This window comes from Pyxicephalus adspersus, chromosome 8, assembly GCF_032062135.1.
Source record: "Pyxicephalus adspersus chromosome 8, UCB_Pads_2.0, whole genome shotgun sequence".
In the NCBI taxonomy this organism is placed as follows: domain Eukaryota; kingdom Metazoa; phylum Chordata; class Amphibia; order Anura; family Pyxicephalidae; genus Pyxicephalus; species Pyxicephalus adspersus.
In genome coordinates, this window is record NC_092865.1 from 22,979,651 (window position 1) to 22,997,204 (window position 17,554).

The following is a 17,554-nucleotide window of genomic DNA, read 5'->3' on the forward strand; positions in this document are numbered from 1 at the left end:
GGCACATGTCCAATTTCTACTTACAAGCACGTGGCCTTAGTCTGTATTTGGGGCATCTTTAGATTTCTTCATGAGGGCTGTACACCACCATTCAGATCTTCAGCTTTGTTTCCAGTGGTCTGAACACAGATACTGTATGTTGGAATTTTGATCCTATTTTTGGATACAAGTGGAAGCTACTATTTAAAACATTCCCTTTCCCAACTCTGCCTCCTTCCTCTTTTAGATTCTCTATGCAGAACATGAATGAAGTGTCCACCAAACATGTCTACTGTCCCTATCTCTTCCCTTCCAAATCCAAAACATAGAAGGCTTAAATGTGTAAAGAAAAAAAATGTAGAAGCTCCAATACCCAAAGCTGTATTTAAAGGAAAAGCATACTAAACTCTACTTTCCATTTCTGATCTTATATGCTCTTCATACTAATGCAGAAATTCTATTTTATTTATCATGCTTGGTACTTTGCCCATACAAAGATGCAGATGGTCAGGATTATGTGCTGTACCAACCTCATACCATGTGTGTCGGTGCGGTCCTCTGCTTGTGTGCACAGTGTTGTGCATATTGGACTCATGCCTGTGTGCATGAATGCACTTGATTGCTTACTCACTTAATGGTATGTGTGGGTGCATATTCCTGGCAATGATGCCATTTAGGCTCAGAACTGGCATTAGTGCCGAACTGCCTTCCTCTAAATTTTTATGTCCCCCTGGCTGGTTATTTAGTTTGACTCCTGTTCCTGACCCATCTTGTTCTGTGACCTGCTTTTGGATTTCTCATTACTTATTATGTACTTTTGCTCAATTTTTACTTAACCTGACCTGCTCCTTTGTGCTCTGTTTCTACATATAATGTTTTACCACATCTATCTTGCCTATCTTTTACCAAACTTAGCTTGTACTCTGACTCTCCTATTAATGATTTGGTACCCACCTCTTCCTTTGTTGCTGGCACTGGCCTGTATTCTGAATGTGCTACTGCTATGGTTTTTGCTGCTTTACATTTCCTGAATATTGTGTACCACTTATCACTGGCACCAGCATTTGCCAGTTCCAGCTGGTCTGCTAACACATTATAGGCAATTGTTCCACCTGAATACCAAGGGTGACTTAGACTTTGTCTTATGTTTTCTTTTTTTTTGAAGATATTATCAGGTATATATACAGACTGCCTGAATTAAGTTGCTGGTGGTGTTGATGTGCTTTACTTTGACGCTCTTCAAATTTTGCTTTATTGATTGCTTTGATGAGTGCTGGAGAGACCAGGAAAAAAACATCAATAATGAAATCTCTTATTCATCATCCTAATATAATACTGTGTAATATTCATCCTTTTTCTTTAAAATAATCCCATGTTGCGGATACGCTGAGAATAGTGGTAGACTAGATGACAAAAAGCTTCCGATAAAAACATGCAGTGAACCCTGTGATAAAAAGGACAATAGAGAGGCAAATTTTATAAGGATGGTTTTTTTTTTTTTTTAATAACTTTAAAGTCTGTGGTCCCGATTTGAATAATATTCTACGAAGTAACCATATGAAATTAAACTTTAAGGTATTAGACCACTGTATAATTTCTACATAATTTAAGGCCTAAACTCAATAAAAGAAGTTGCTAGGATGAAGAGCTAATTGGCAAGAGATATGCAAAGTCTCCTGTGAAAAAATAAATCCCTGGCTCCTGGTGTTTTTTGTTTTAGCCCCACACTGTTTAACTCATGTGCTGTATGGTCTAGAATCCAGCTCTGTGAGCAGCGTTGCTGGACATACAGCCAACTTCCAGAGGTACTATAACTCTTCCTTACGTGCAAGAGTTACATTATCAGTGGCCATTCAATGGTCGAAAGGAACTGCCATCTTCACAGAAGTCCACCATGGAGCCAGCGGCAAAGACAGCACCTTTTGAGGATGCAACAATGACAGGTCCTGAACGTGTTATTGCTGCAGGGTAGCTGCACACAGGTAAGTATGTGTCATAATAAATTTGGCAGAAGCTGAACACCCACCAATGAGTTTAGTTCCTGTTAAGTTTTCTGCTCTGTCCACCCACTGCAGCCTTTGCAGAAAGAATTTGCAGCAGTATGATTAAGCTGGTGTTGATTAACTGGATGAATGGGAGTAGATGGGGATTCTATCACATAAATCTCACCTAGAAGATATAGAATGGCAGCACGTATTGGCTGGAATGATGGTTTAAAGTTTATCTAATTACAGTGGTACCTTGGTATAAGTCCTTATTCTGTTCCAGATCCTTGGACTTGTACCAAACAGGACTTATACCAAACACATTTTTCCTATAAAAAAAATAAAAAGGAAAATGATTAATCCATTCCCATGAAAAAAAATCCTATTGTTATTGGCATAATATATATTGATGGGACTGTATGAAATAATTTAAACATTGCTTAATACTAAAAAACATCAATACAAAAGCAATTCGATGAAATAAATGAAAATTTAACCTCACTTTACCTAACTGAGAAGAGTTGAGTGCCTACTAGGATGGTGCTGAGAAGGGAGGAGGAGATGTTATGTAATTCCTGGAGTTCTAGCGCGGGTTGTTCACTGAATGGTAGCAACTGGCGTACTAAAGCTCGTGGGCAGTCGTGGCTTTGTCTTGAGAGAGGTAAATAAGGGTAGCACGTGGTGTTATGACTCATTTTGACCCATACAAGTTCTAGCACAAAGGTCGTATACCAAGCAAAGTTTTTTGTGCCCAAACATGACTTCACTAAATTGGACTTATTCCAAAGCGGACTTATACCGAGGTACCACTGTATATTTTACTATGTTTTTTAAAGTACTACGTATCATATATAAATGCAATGTTTTGTTTTCATAAAATATATTTTTTTTGTTTTTTTTCTTACATAAACTGGATGTCTCCTCCATCCTCTTTCCAGCTTCTTCCTGTCTGCATGCACTCACTCCAGTGTTGGATGTACATCATTGGTGAGGACCAGTTTTTCGAACCTGACAAACTGCGAAAAATGATTGTACAAAATACGTCTGTATAGAGGCTTGTAGTCTCAACCAGTGGATAATGTCACAGGGAAACACTGAGCTGAGAGACAGTAGCAGGACATATGTGAACAAAGAACTTCTGTGTGAGGATCACCAAGTGTTTTATTAAAAGCTAAAAAGATTGAATTTAACTGGTTAAAGCATATAAGAATTTGGTGATTAAAGTAAAGAGACTTTAAGTGTTAGTGTTGATTCAAACATGTACATTCATTCAATAGATATAATATGGAAATATGTCTAAAGATGGGTAGACTTTAGAGATGACTACCTGATCTGCATGTTCTTTGAATATTTATGCATTGGTCAAACCACTGCAACAGCCATTTTGGATTTGTGCGATGTTACCATTAAAGCAGAACTAAACATCTTATTTCCAAATATGATCAGCAGCTTTCAGGATAATTGAACTCCCACACAGGAGTTTATTCATCCCTGGCACATGCATCTCAGCTTTGTTGCCAGAACCCCAGGGCAGTAAGCAGGACATTATTGCAGAAGAGACATCACCTGTCCCTTTCTGCAGTAATGACTGATCAAGCATTTTTAAAAGTGTAACTTTAGTGGCCTTCATTTAAGCCACTCACATTATCAGGAACAAAAAAAACAGGTTGTATATTTTATTTTTGGATGCTGGAACCTCTGTAGGAAGTGTTGCACTTTATCATCACCAGCTTTGCTCACTAAATGAATCTCAAAGTGCATGACCCACTTAATCTTTCACATCACTTGAGTTGTGCTCAGTATTGCAAACTGTGCATTTAATTTATAATAGCAACAGAAAACTTTTTGAATTTGTACCTTGTGACACCGTAGACATGTCTCCTTTACAAGATATGACAAATGACTGATTTATAAAAGTACAGAGTTTGCCTTGGGGAATACATTTAAAAAAAGATGAAAAACATTAATTTAACTGTAGGCTGTGATGTTGGCAAAATGTTTCTGAACTGAATATTACTACCGTCAGATGAATTCATTGTCCAATTCTAAATGCATATGAACATTTTCATAACAGGCTTGTAAATTTGAATTCTTGTTTTAGCTTAATAAAATGTCTGCTGCACACACACATCAATGATAGAATTGTAAAGAGTCCTGTAAAACTAAAATATATTAAAATACTCAGAAAGGTTACATGGGCCACATATATATGACATATTATTACTTTTAAAGTATTTATTTTATATTAGCATCTGTTTTGGTTTTCATAATAGTATAATACAGATTGCTAAAATGGAATGTTTGGCAGTATAATCTATTTAAAAAAAACTCAAGGTGAAATGTTTCTGCTTGGTGACACACAGGTTTTAATAAAGTAAACCTGTGCCTTGTGTAGACATAAAACCTAACAAAAGAAACTTTAAATGGATTTCAGTGCTCAATTTTCCAAACATTCAAAGAGCCTTTTGGCCAGGATTCCAATTTAGGACCCAGCACTGCAAAAAAAATTGGGTCCGATTTTTTAAAGTTCTCCAAGGCTGCAAAGAATACACTTTCATCAGTAAAGCTGGATGATCCAGCAAACCTGGAATGGATTTCAAAGTAATTTGCTATTTGCTAGCAAATGTTTTGAATCCTGGACCAGAACCATTCCAGGTTTGCTGGATCACGCAGCTTCACTGATGAAAGTGTATTCTCTCCAGCCTTGGAGAGCTTTAATAAAGCAAGCACAATGTGTACTAGCCACTAAGCCACCCCTGCTGCCTAGATCGCTATTTGTAAGTTACCATTTACCAGTTACTGTATATAAAAATTCTGCTTACAAAACTTGTGTCTGTTTGCAAAGATAACATGGAAGAACAATTTATAGACTGAGAACAAATTAGCACACCCTACAGGACAGGAAAGGTTGATGTGTCTACATAGTATAAGCAGCATGTTTTATCACTATAAAAAAGAGAGTTTTGGATGTGCAAAGAAAAAAAATTGCTGATCAGTTAGCATATCTAGTACAAGAAGTGTACTAGACATACTAACATATAGTGAAAATTACACACACACACACACATATATATATATAAACAAGAGTCTGAGAACAAGAAATGGCACTGTGCAGCATTCATACAAAAATAATGAGTTTTTCACCCAGCATACAAAACAAGAGAAGTTCTACTTGGTTACATTTACATTTAAAGAGCAAAAAACAGAATTAGATCCATTGTAGATTACAAAAAGCAGTACCATGTCTTATGTTTATATGGTAAAGGTGTCAGACCTTCAGAAATTAACCAAAAGCTGCAACATAGAAATGTGCTGTATTAAACATATTAACATATCAGGAATGTCTTTCACAGTAAGAGTTACCTGGCAACCATGCCAAGCCTCTGCTAAATTGGAGAAATCCAGGGCGATTGTGACAAGGGGAAACTAGGGAGATAAAAAAGGGGCATGGCGGGACACAATGCCAGCTACATGGAAGAAAATATAAAATCCAGTGAGCATTCAGAGCAATGCAGCACAATTGGGGATTACTTGATTTTGGATTATAGCACTTTGCTTTATTAAATGACCTCAGTGTGCAGCTATAGTTAATATAATGTTCTTTGTGTTGCAGGATATATTATTCTGAAAATCTGCTGGACATTGCTTGGTATACTGTGCAGTTATAGTTCTGTGACACAAAGGTAGGCATTTCTTTTTTACATTCTGTTTAGTCTCTTGATAGCACAGATAGTCCACCGACTAGTTCAGTGTAGTTGGAGTTAGGGGATTACAGATTAGTTGGTGTAAGGACCTCTAGTGGATATTTACTTCAACAAAATATGAGAGCTGCTGCAAGGAGAAATAGGATAAGGAAACATATCAGCGTTTCCTTTTAATAGGAAGTATGGTATTCCATTCACTAGTCAGATAAAGGATACGTACATGTGTAATGCATTGCAAATATTATTATAACCAAGGAAAAACAAAATTAGGTTAGGAATACACCCTTTTCTTTTCTCATCTGCTCCCTTAGAACTTCAGTGGAAAGCACAACAGCTCAGCTGCAGGAGTAAAAACAAGCTAATAGTTAAGAGATGAGAGTGCCTGTATATGGAAAGGCTGCTGGCAATTATCATACCCAATATATCTTTGGTGATTGGCAGCCAATATTAAAGTGGAGAACTCTTGGCAGGGACCTAAATTGGATTTAAAAGAAAAAAAATCTAGTTCCTATAAAGGTCTTGGCACACATTACAATTAAAATAGTACCCTGAGGCGATTGTTGTGATTGTTTTTCTCACCCAAAATAAGGCAACTAAAAATTTGATCAACCTAGAATACACGGGGACCATGCCAAGGTTCAGGAGTCACCTGAGTTTACCTTTAATTGAGCTTCTGCAGTGCCGCCACATTGTAGCAATCTGTTTTTGTGCTTTTTAATGGGGATTTCAGGGTCTTGTCACATTATACATTGCCATGACATATTCCATTGAATGCAAGGGTGTCATATTTGTGCTCTGCCTGGCACTTATTTTTTGCACACAAACAAGGCAAAACCAGCACATGTGTTACCAAGAGTCAACAACAGACAGAATGGGTGTATGAGCAAAGTCCTCAGACAAAGCAACAGCAGACAAGTAGTCACAGTACCAAGTTAAAATGAGAGAATGTATTCTAGTCCCGGGCTCTAAGCAGGAATCAACCATTTATGGGATAATGCCATATCACATATCCTTATCACCACAGGAATTAAAATATATGTCAGTTTTATGAGAATAATCATAGGAAAATGTAAAGTAGTGCTGAATGTAGCATGTTGTATTGGAGAGACTTCTGTGACACTCTGAGGTTTTATGTTGTAATGTGTCACTGTATTGATATATATTTATGACATAAAATTGGGATGTTGATCTAATATAATAATAATAGTACTGAAGTGAGCTGGTATTTAATAAAGTGGCCCTGACCTGGTGTATGAAAATGTGACACTGAGTAGGTACAAAATAATTTGTGGCACTAAGATAGTGTATACAAATATTGTTCCATTAACATCCAGAATATGATACCAGCATCCAGAGGTTTAGGTAACTAGACAAGTTGCGCAAGATAAACTCTAAAATGCAAATTAGAACCCATCTGCAGGCAGGCTGTGTCCATGGTAATGCATTTCAAAGCATTGTGTTCTGGATGGTCTCGGCTATAAACATTTAACACTTAGCAACAGCACAAAGGTCAGCTGGATTGACGCTGCTCGCACCGCCAGTTTACCTTCATATATTCTAGAAACATATCCTGATCATTCCCAATCAAACAGCAGTGGCCTCCTCTGTGTACCTCCATGATTCCACTTAATACATCATAAACTGACCCAGGTATATAGGAATTTTTCCCTGTGTATTTCAAGGGTTAGAATTAATACTTCCATGATATCTCATCCATATTGAAACCTGGTACATCTCCAGGAGCCCATCTTCAAAACTAATACCTTTCTGTGCAAACAAAGAACTGTTGACAAGTATGACTTTGTAGTAACCAATCATATTCTAGCTTTTCTGTTTGTAGTATAGGATAAACTATAAAGAAACTGGGGTATTTGACCTTTTGTCTTTTCTAATGTAACTTGGCAAACCTGCAGTATGCTTAAAGCTGAATTACAGCACACAATAAAACTATGTGTGAGATAAAGAATTTTGTTGGTTAAAATCAGTTCATCTGTCTTGCAGGGTGCCCTTGTAATATATCATCAATATTAAATTTTAAACTTCGCTCAGCATCCTCTTTAGAACAATTATGAAAAAGGCAATAGACAAAGTTTAAATTAATCATCCAATTGGCATTGTTCATCAGTGAATTCCCGTGCCCACTTAGGGGATCTGGAGATGAGTCTTCTCTTAGCAGTGACTTCAGTACGTGTTGTATCCTGTACCTGTGTTCAGTATCAGCTGTCTAAATTCTGCTGTTCTGTTCTGCTGTCTAAATTCTGGAAATGCTAGAATTTGTTACACAGCTATAAAAAAATATGTTAGTTGCTGGTGTTGGATTACCAGGCTGTTCCATGAATACCTATTTTGTGAAATATTGGACTACCTATCTATCTCAATTCATTTCTACTCTATTATGTTCTGAAACCTCTATATACATCCTACATGATGGCCATGTGTGAAGAACTTCTTATTTTTTGCATCTAGTTCATCATTGTCTTGTTTTTTTTCTCCTCTGTTAACAATTAGAAAGTTTAATATTTTCAGGTACTTAAACAGGATTCTGTTCCTCATTTGCTACTAATACTGGCGTGGAAATTCTATAGAGCCAACAGGATTTTTTTTTTTACTTTATAGCTGCTTTAGGTTTGGCAAATAGGTTTCGGGTAAACATTTGATATACCATATAAAAAAAAGGTTTGGGCTAAAATTTACTTCAATAAAATTATGAAATGATAATGCTTCAATAAAATGAGACATGACCAGGAAGGGGCTCAGCAACTGCAGCTAGCATGCAGAACATAGTAAAATACAACACAGCTCATCAAAAATTAAACTTAAAGTTAGCTTTTATCAGCTTGTATCAACTCAGAGCCCAAAGCTTTCAGAGTCTGAAGTCCTGTACAGTCCAGTGTACAAGTATTTCAATAGTACACAAAACAGCCTTCCGGCAGGAGATATGCATCTCCTCATCACAGAGATCAGACCCCATGCTTGTTTTCCTCTTACATGCTGCTTTTCAACAGCAGACAGACTCCTCTGGTAGCACATCTGTGCTATTTATGGCCCGTCTGGCTGTAACAAAGTCCAGATATGTATCTAGGTGGAATGAGAAGGCCCACCCAGTACCTTCCTTCCCATGTCAGAGTCCAGAGCTCTGAAGCTAAAAACTGCAAACCTGAGTTGCTTCCTACTGTTTCTGGAGTTCTTCCCCAGTACACACTCTGTTTAAAACAGTGGTCACCAACCTTTTCGACCTCACAGGCCACTAAATTCACCAAACTCAGACCACGCATGTGCAGTGAGCCGTGTGACACTGAAAGGGAAAGAAACTTCCCCCAGAGTGACATCATGATGCCAGAACCCAGTAGCACAGGGCTGTGGACGCAACACAAGTTGTGTCCACACCCCTGAGCTATTGTCCCCCCAGGATTTGTTTAGCAAGCAGATCTGAGCCTGCGATGGGAGATGGGAGAGGGTTCTGGCATCATTACAGGAAGTTTCTTTGTTGCTCTGCGGACCACCGGTTGGCGACTGCTGGTTTAAAGAGATCATGCTTTGTAAAAAGGGGAAACATATCTCCTGTTCTGGACCCATCAAAGGAAAAATTACAATGTTCTATTGACCCTATACAGTCTTGTATAAAGGTAAATAAATATATATATTAAAAATCAATATTAAAGAAAGAAACATTTTAAAATGATCTTGATGTTTTCTTGCTGCTTGTCTTTCCTACTCGATTATACATACCTAAATGGTTTGTGTTTGCCGCAGTTTTGCTGTCATGGATCACCATTTTATAGGGTTTTTTTTTTGTCAGTCAGAATTTCTGAATAGAAATGGTACAGTATTACTAAGCAGTCATGTGGGTTAAGACTCACAATATTTTATTGCATATATATTTAATAGGTGAAATGGACAAAAATTAAATAAATCACATAGGTGACTAAAAATGTCATGCGGATGTCGATGTATTTTATGTACATACTTTCTTCTGAAACAGGCCTATAGCCACTCCCCACCTTTTTACTTTTTTATAATCATGGTCTTAAAAAGAAGAATCAGCCAACCTGACAGAACCCCCCCCCCCTTTTTTTTTTTAATCCTCTCACTTTATATATTCTCATAGCAGCTTTAAGGTATGAAGTATACCCATAGGTGCTTGCAGCAGCTTTCGTCCTTTGCAGCTTCTGAATGCCTTGATCAGTTTGCTTGGGCAAAGCTGTAACATTTCTGTGTAGTGTCACACCTTGCGGTTAAGACCCACATATATGTATTGGCTCACTACCACGAAGCAGGTATGTCTTCAGTCCTGAGTACATAGGACTTCATTTTGCTCTTAGCTGCCAAGTGGCAGGAAAATTATTACAAGCATACACAGCTTGTGAGGTCAGTGTTAAAGTAAACCTGTGGCCCCTGTATGGACAAAGCTGTAGATCATTTTAATTTACCCCTAAAACCTTCATCCCATAAAGGCATCTGAGCTGAAACTACCTGACAATTTGCTGCAGAAACAGCCAGCATAGTTGTACTCAAATTACCTTAACATTGTAATGTAGGGTCACTGTATAAATCACATACACAGCAAATTTGGGGGTATCACTTTACTTTTGAACAGAGGTAGAATCATGATAGTCCATCGAGACAATGGGCCTGATTTATGAAAGCTCTCCAAGGCTGGAGAGAATACACTTTTAGAAGTGAAGCTGGGTAATCCAGAAAGCACGGAATGGATTTTTAAAAATCATTACCTATTTGCTAGCAAACGCTTTAAATCCTGGACCAGATCCATCCCAGGTTTGCTGGATCACCCAGCTTCACTTCTGAAAATGTAGTCTCTCAAGCCTTGGAGACCTTTCATAAATCAGGGCCAATAAATCGGCTAAACCTTTACAGGTAGCACCTGCCTTCCTTTTTGTATTGCCCTGTTAATTGATGAATTTAGTAGCTATGATGGTTATATAATGTGGTTACACAATACTACTAATCATGTTTGGTAACAAGGTACTATAGGAAAAAGTAGTAGTCATGAAGGCCTTTCCAGATCAAAATATAGCTTCTATAGACTTCCAGTGACAATAAAATGTGAGCAAAATTTGCTGGAACAATTAAGAACTGTCAATTGTCTTTACGATACCCTAGAAACTAACAAAGATAATTTGCAGCCATTGTTGTTTATTCATTATTTAATAAAAATCAGCCTTTTTGCAAGAGTTACACTAACGAAAATGACATGAACACAAATCATCATTCCCTTAGCCTTATACTTTTTACAGATACTTTAGAGGCAATTACAGCAAACAAGCCACTGCTATAGTTCTTAGTGAGAATTCTGCATTTGTCAACATGTAGCTTGGCCTATTGTTTCTCAGCAAACTAGTCAAGGTGTGTCAAGTTTAAAGGGTTTTCTCTAGACTGCATATTTTAGTCCTTTCACATACATTTGATAGGGATCAAATTGGGGCTCACAGAAGGCCACTTCAGAATACTCCAATGTGTTGTCCTTAGCTATTCTTGAAAGCATTAGCTCATTACCCTGTTGCAGAAGCCATGATGCAAATAGGACAACACTTTCTGATACTGGCTAGTTTGACCTCAGAATGCCTTGAGTATGTTTGAGATTGCATTGTTCCCGGCACAAGACACCCCATGTGGGACACAGCTTAGTAACCCCAAAACTTAACCAGGCCTCTTTCATGTTTTATAATAGATGTAGGGTGTTCTTTAAAAGCTTGTTTTTTTTCATCTGTGCTGATGTGCCTTACCAGAAATCTCCAGTTTTGTCTCATTTGTCTGTGGGATGGCCTTCCAAAAGCATTGTGCCTTGTCAATTTGGATTTTAGAAGATTCTAATCTTTCTTTTTTTATGTTTTTAACAGTGGAGTCCTCATGAGTTTTCTTTGCATGAGTGATAGTGGGCTCAAAAGAAGAACATCCATCAAATTCAAATTCTCATCCTACCCAGGGCAGAGTTTGAGCACTTCTTGCCATGCCAGTAAAGTACTAAGTTTATATATAGTAGCATATTGGAAGTTTATTTATGTAGTGTTTGTTTTTTTATTTGGACCATTCTATATTTAATACAGTTAACTAATGTTAATTGAAAAGTACATTTTCTGTGTCAAAAAATGTGATATAGGGAAAAAAAAACAAAACACCAGCCCAACTACATTATTGCATTGACAAAAGTGACATTTTCTTCTGGTATCAAAATTATTAATACAACTGTTAAAATGGACACTAACACAACTATTTTAGTGTTTTCCTGGCTTGGTTGGAAATACATCCATTATCTGCTCCACTGAGAGGGCCAGTTTAATTAGCAAGTTCTCTGCTGGGCCCTCTAGGTGAATGAGACACATGATGGTTTACAGCTATTATTTTTCATAATTAACTGGCCTTCACTGCTATCTCAGAGGACTAGTGTTAAGCGTTCCTTCACAAAACTGCAAAACTATGTAAAAGTCACCTTGATACATGATACTGTTATACTACAGACTCATCATTGCATTAGTCATATAGCTCATTGCTGAATGCATTAAAGTAGTAGTGGATTTTACTTTGTCACTTTATAAGGACCATAAAACGATCCCCAAACCTCCCTCCCTGTAGTTCACATTTAGAGAATACTAACATATTAGATACACTTTTACTACCTTGCGGATATTTACTTCCTGTTTACTTGCCCAATGCCATATTCACTAACTGGATCTCTTTTCCAAATTTCAATTTAGGTAAAAGCTGGTTATAAAGCTCACCCCAGGTGGAGTATTCTTCTCCTGCCCCAATGTTACTGTGTTTGGATGTTGGCTGACAAAGCATCATGTATTGCATTATGGTAGAAAGACACATGTCTCTCTATATTCAGACGTACCAAGTTTTTCATGGGGATCTTAAAAGTGAATATGGCAGTGATGGGGAAGAATGGGAAAGGTAAATGTATAAGTGGAGAGTGAAGGGTATTAATTCAACTTGTTACTTTGCGCTAAATGGCCAGAGTACAGGTTACTATAGAAAGTGGGGGTACAGGAGTACATGAACTTTTATCTTCTAATATCTTCTATTCCCAGGCTGACCCTCAAGTTCCAAATCTTCCATGTTGTTCCTTACATCAGTAATCATGAACTACTATAGTTAAGGGCAGAGCAAAACCTAAAACAAAAATGGCTGACCCAGGATATTCAGGTTCCTTCTTGAAGTCTACCTTGAAAGAAAACTCCAATAAGAACAAGTAGGCACCATGGCTTCTGTTTGTTTAAATACATTCATAATTGCAAATGGCGGGATGGAGGAACCTCCATGTCATCAGCCCACTAGGCAGAGACATATACAAGGCGCAAAGTCTAAGACACTAGCCTCTAGCTTCACCAGCACACCGGTAAGGGGTGGTGGACATTAGGAGGAGGTGCCCAGGTTGCAGCCCCTGTGCAAGCAAGGGCTGGTGACTTCTGACTGGGTAGGACCAAAGCACAGTACAGGAGCAAAAGGCAAAAGAGTAGTCCGCCAAGCCAAGGTCAGGGCAAATGGCAATCAGGAGAAGTCATACAGAGCCGGGGTACGTGAGGCAAGGAGTCAGAATCAAAATCAGGAAATGCAGACAGGAAGCTGAAAGCAGAGTTTAGAGGAACTCTAAAGGAAATTTTTCAGGAAACATCCTGTTCCCATTCACTTTGTTATGTAGGGGGGATCATTTGATGAATGAAGACCATGTGACCTGCAGGTATATAAACTCACCAACAAAGGGAGTGCTGGAGATGAGGCAGTTCAGGTTGTGTTCATATTTCCGCCAGCAGGTTGAGCCCGTCAGTGGAATATTCTAGTCCTCTGACATAAAGGGGCAACTCTCAGAGTCACATGGTCTACACCAGAAAGTGACCAGGGAATGGGATTCCTGAGCAGAGTCAGGAGAATGAGATTCCTGAGCAGAGCTGGGAGAAGGGAAGGGTAAGGTGGGTGAAACAGAAGAGGGCACAGATCACTTGGTCCTGTGGGGATCTGTAACGGTATACACTGTAAAAAAAAAACAAAAAAAAAACATATACTCATATACATAATAAAGGAGTGTAAGTATTTTACACAGTGAGTTTGAGTATCATTTATATTCTGTTGTGGGAGCTGTCCAGCTTTCTAATAACCTGAAAACATGGAAGATTTTAGTGGAAAGTATTCGAGACCTATTTATTAGTAGTATGTTATAGGTTTAGGATGGGTCAAATGATACATTTTATTAGAAAAAATGTCTTATCCCTAAACCTATAGATTTAACAGGACTTGTATAGATGGATCACGTGTTTGAGTTCTTGATCACTTTAAAATTAGTGTAATGTAGGGCATGCACAATGAATTTCACTTTACCTTTTCTCCACAAGAAAAGCGACAATTAGTCATCTGCACTAAAATTTTTAAGGAATCCGTAAAACTTCTGTGCTTGATTCAAAACCAATTGTTTTTTACCCCCCTTTCCCTATCCCCAGGGACCCAATACAAGGCCCATTGCTTGTGTAATCATTACAGATCAATGCTAGAATCTTCTATGGTTGCAGAATTTGGTTGCAGTGATCCGAGGAGCACTATTATTGTCAGTCATCTTGTCAGTAGTGGGAACTGACATCAAGAGGAGAGGATGCAAAAGCAGCTTGTTTATCAATAAAACTGGAGTTAGTCATCAAATACAATTGTCCATGTTAGGCCCTCGGTCTATTATTCTGCCCCAGTCCTAAGAGCTCAGACATTTAGCAATTAAGATGAAATATTTTATTGACAAACACTATAAAACACTGTGTTCCAAATAAATGCACAATAATGGGTTAATTTTATTTGTCTAAACTTTCATATGGCTGGGTCAATATTTTCCTTCATGCTTTTTTCTTTTGATTAAAGGCACTATAGACAGAATGTCAAACTGTGGGTTGTATTAAATGATAGGGATATTGTAGGCAATTTAAATATTTATGCAGTACTTGCCAAAAAGAAAGCTGACTTTAAAAAGACAAAAAAGAGAAAAACGTTTGAAAATCTTAGAAGATTTAGGAAATCTAATTGATTGTTATTGATGACTGCACTATGGACACCATCAATCCTATCAAAGCTGCCTTAAAATCAGATCTGTTAGTTGCCGTTTACAGCACAACAGCATCACAATATTATATTTTTTACTTTTTTTTATTTTATTATTTTTTACATTTCTGTTTAGGTATATTTTGTCTTTTTGTTGAGGACAGGTCTTACTGACTAGCATCTCTTTCATAATGATGTGGCTGTGTTTGTTCAGATCCAATGGATAGGAGAGAGCAGGTGGATGTGTGGTTGTGTAGTAGTTAAAGGGGAAGGCTGTATAGGGAGAGCGCAGGGAAGATGGGGGAGGGAGTCCGAGCTATGACGTTCTGCCTCTAGCATTCTCTCCTCTGACTGTTCAGCAGCCAGTCTCATCTCCTTTCTCTGCAGTGGCAAAGGATACCCACCCACTTAGAGAAAACCCTTATCTAAACTTGCAATTTGCCCCCACCCACAGTCTACCCCTATTCCTCACCCACCCATATTCTGCCTCTTCCTCTGATCCTACCAGCATGGCTGAAACCACCAAAACCCATGTTATCCTGCTGGCCTGCGGCAGCTTCAATCCCATCACAAAAGGACATATCCAGATGTTTGGTGAGTCAAATCACTGACACCTTTACCTGTCCGTTTAGCCTAATGTGTATCATAACAAACCTCTTGATCTGTGATATGATCTCCCATCCTCTCATTGTATCCTCCTCTAGCTTATCCATCCTCCCTTCTTCCTGTTAGATGTCCATCTCTTCTGTCCATCAGTCTTTCCAATCTGATTTTTTCCCATTGCGTTTGTCGTGTTGGCATTGCTCCATAATGGAGAATGCAGTTAAGAGATCTCTCCCCTCGAACCGCGTGCCATAGGAGGGCAGACTGTAGAAGAAAGTAACCTGTACGATTATAAGAAGGGATTTGAAAACAGATATACTATAGCGCATTTTGTTTGATGAGGATTTAATATACTTTTTGTAATATACAATGTTTTTATTCAATGCATTGTGGTAGCAATAACAGCAGCTCTGTGTTTCCAAGGTAGATGTGATGTAAAGGAAGCTATTCTGTGCAGGGATAAATTTATGCATAATTACCTTTCACAACAAAGAGGTCTCAAAGCCAAGGGAGGGGTGGGAGTTGTTGATTTATTCACTGATTTTTTTTTTTAATGGACTGATGGTATTTATCATCTGATTTTGGTAACAGTTTTACTTGTATGTTATGATTCTAATATATCATAGTGATGTGGCGTATACCTATACCAAACTACATTGATAAACTTTTTTGTTTAACATCCCAATATCCAATGTTGCATCTGTATTAGATTGTGGTCATGGTTTCTGCATATTACAATTGATGGTTTCCTAATATTTACCATTTTCCCTGGAAACAATAGGCCCTGGTTTTTGGTACTGGTAAGCTGTACCATAAAATACTGCTTCTCCTACAAAGTTAGATCTCCTCACTTACTTATTTTCTTGGAAATGGTGTGGATGTTTCTTTAATGAGAAGCAACACATAAAATTTGAAACAGAATATCAATTTTATAAATGACCATTCATAGAAGCAGGGTACCAAGTAGTCCTCTAGGCTTAGAATTTCCAGAAGGTTTCCCAGAGAATTTCTCTTTTAAATGTTGGTATAGATGCTTTTTGTTACAAATTATATCTTCCTTTACCGTTCTGTAATGAATGTGATAAAACTGTGATAATGTCCAAAAATCTTCGCATACAAAAAAAATAATAAACTGTAAAGTTCATTCCAGCATATCTGCCATGGATAAGTGTTTTGGATAAAAAAAAACAACAGCTTAAATTTTGCGAGGCCTCAGCTGTGGCAGAATCTATAGAGAATCAAGTGTCAGTCACTGCTGTAATTAGAAGACAGGAAATCGGAATAATTATTGACGGCAATGTGTGTCAGGAGATTCTGAGGCAGATGCAGGTTCTGCATTATTACAGTAGGTGATAGCTATTGTGATATCAAAATCTGTTACAGTCACGGGTTACAGTATGGGGACAGCTATTCCCTTAGAATGCCTTTTAATCCAAGGGCACAAAATAAATACATTGTTACTTTACTGGGACCCAAGAAGTGTTTATCATTTCCAGATGTAACCACACAAAGACAAGTAACAATGAACAAATTAAAAAAACAAACAAAAAACAGTAAGTGTGCTTCCATTTAAATGTAGTTGTTATTTTTTCACATTGGAAAACAGTAAAGAAAAAAGTCAACATATTGGTTTACAGATAAATATTTGTAAATTTAAACAGATAGTAAACATAAAAAGAGGAAAATGGAACAGAGCATAAAATTAGGCAGTAGGGGTTAGGCAGAGCGGAGGTGATGAAGAAAGGGAGTGCACATCGCAGAGTATAGAATAAGGTGGTAAGTGCTGAGTAAGGGAGTATTGGTTTCCTACTTCAAATGACTAAGGTACTGTAAGTGTTCTTACAGGACTTCCAAGAGTTGTTGTGCTTGTTTATCATCAGATGACGAAGGGTTCTTCACCACCTCAAGGCATAAAAAAACAATTGGGGTCAACCAGTTGAATATGTTTATTACTCAGCAGGTTCTTTAGGTCTTTAGAGTTACAAAATGTAAAGGAAAACTTTTTAGTTTTGGATATAGTAGGTAAGGGATTATAATTTCCAATACAGAAAGTAAGTAGTAATCCTTAATGCTGGAGTTGTCATGAGAACAAGAGGTAGAGGAAAATCTTCCAGTATTATAGCAACAATTGTCTAATTGTATTTTCTGTTTTGGAGGAGATTCCGAACTAGCATTCTCAGCAGGTAGAGTGAGCTAAAAAGGCATTTGAGAAGTATTTATTTTCTTGCAGCTGTAATTTTGGTAAGG

At 37.7% G+C, this 17,554-nt stretch overlaps 1 protein-coding gene across 4 annotated transcripts in view; it reads left to right on the top strand.

Moving 5' to 3' along the window:
* The window catches only part of NMNAT2 (nicotinamide nucleotide adenylyltransferase 2), a 50,540-nt gene that overhangs the window by 2,444 nt on the left and 30,542 nt on the right, over positions 1 to 17,554 (top strand). For 2 of the 4 annotated variants that reach the window (XM_072419771.1, XM_072419772.1), the window contains exons 2-4: positions 2,903 to 2,951; positions 5,578 to 5,647; positions 11,527 to 11,642. In XM_072419771.1, the coding sequence (XP_072275872.1) occupies positions 2,918 to 2,951; positions 5,578 to 5,647; positions 11,527 to 11,642 (220 nt within the window). In that variant the 5' untranslated portion in view covers positions 2,903 to 2,917. Of the gene's footprint in view, positions 1 to 2,902; positions 2,952 to 2,989; positions 3,107 to 5,577; positions 5,648 to 11,526; positions 11,643 to 15,038; positions 15,299 to 17,554 lie in introns of those variants that run through there. The other 2 variants (XM_072419773.1, XM_072419774.1) reach the window with 2 other exon arrangements.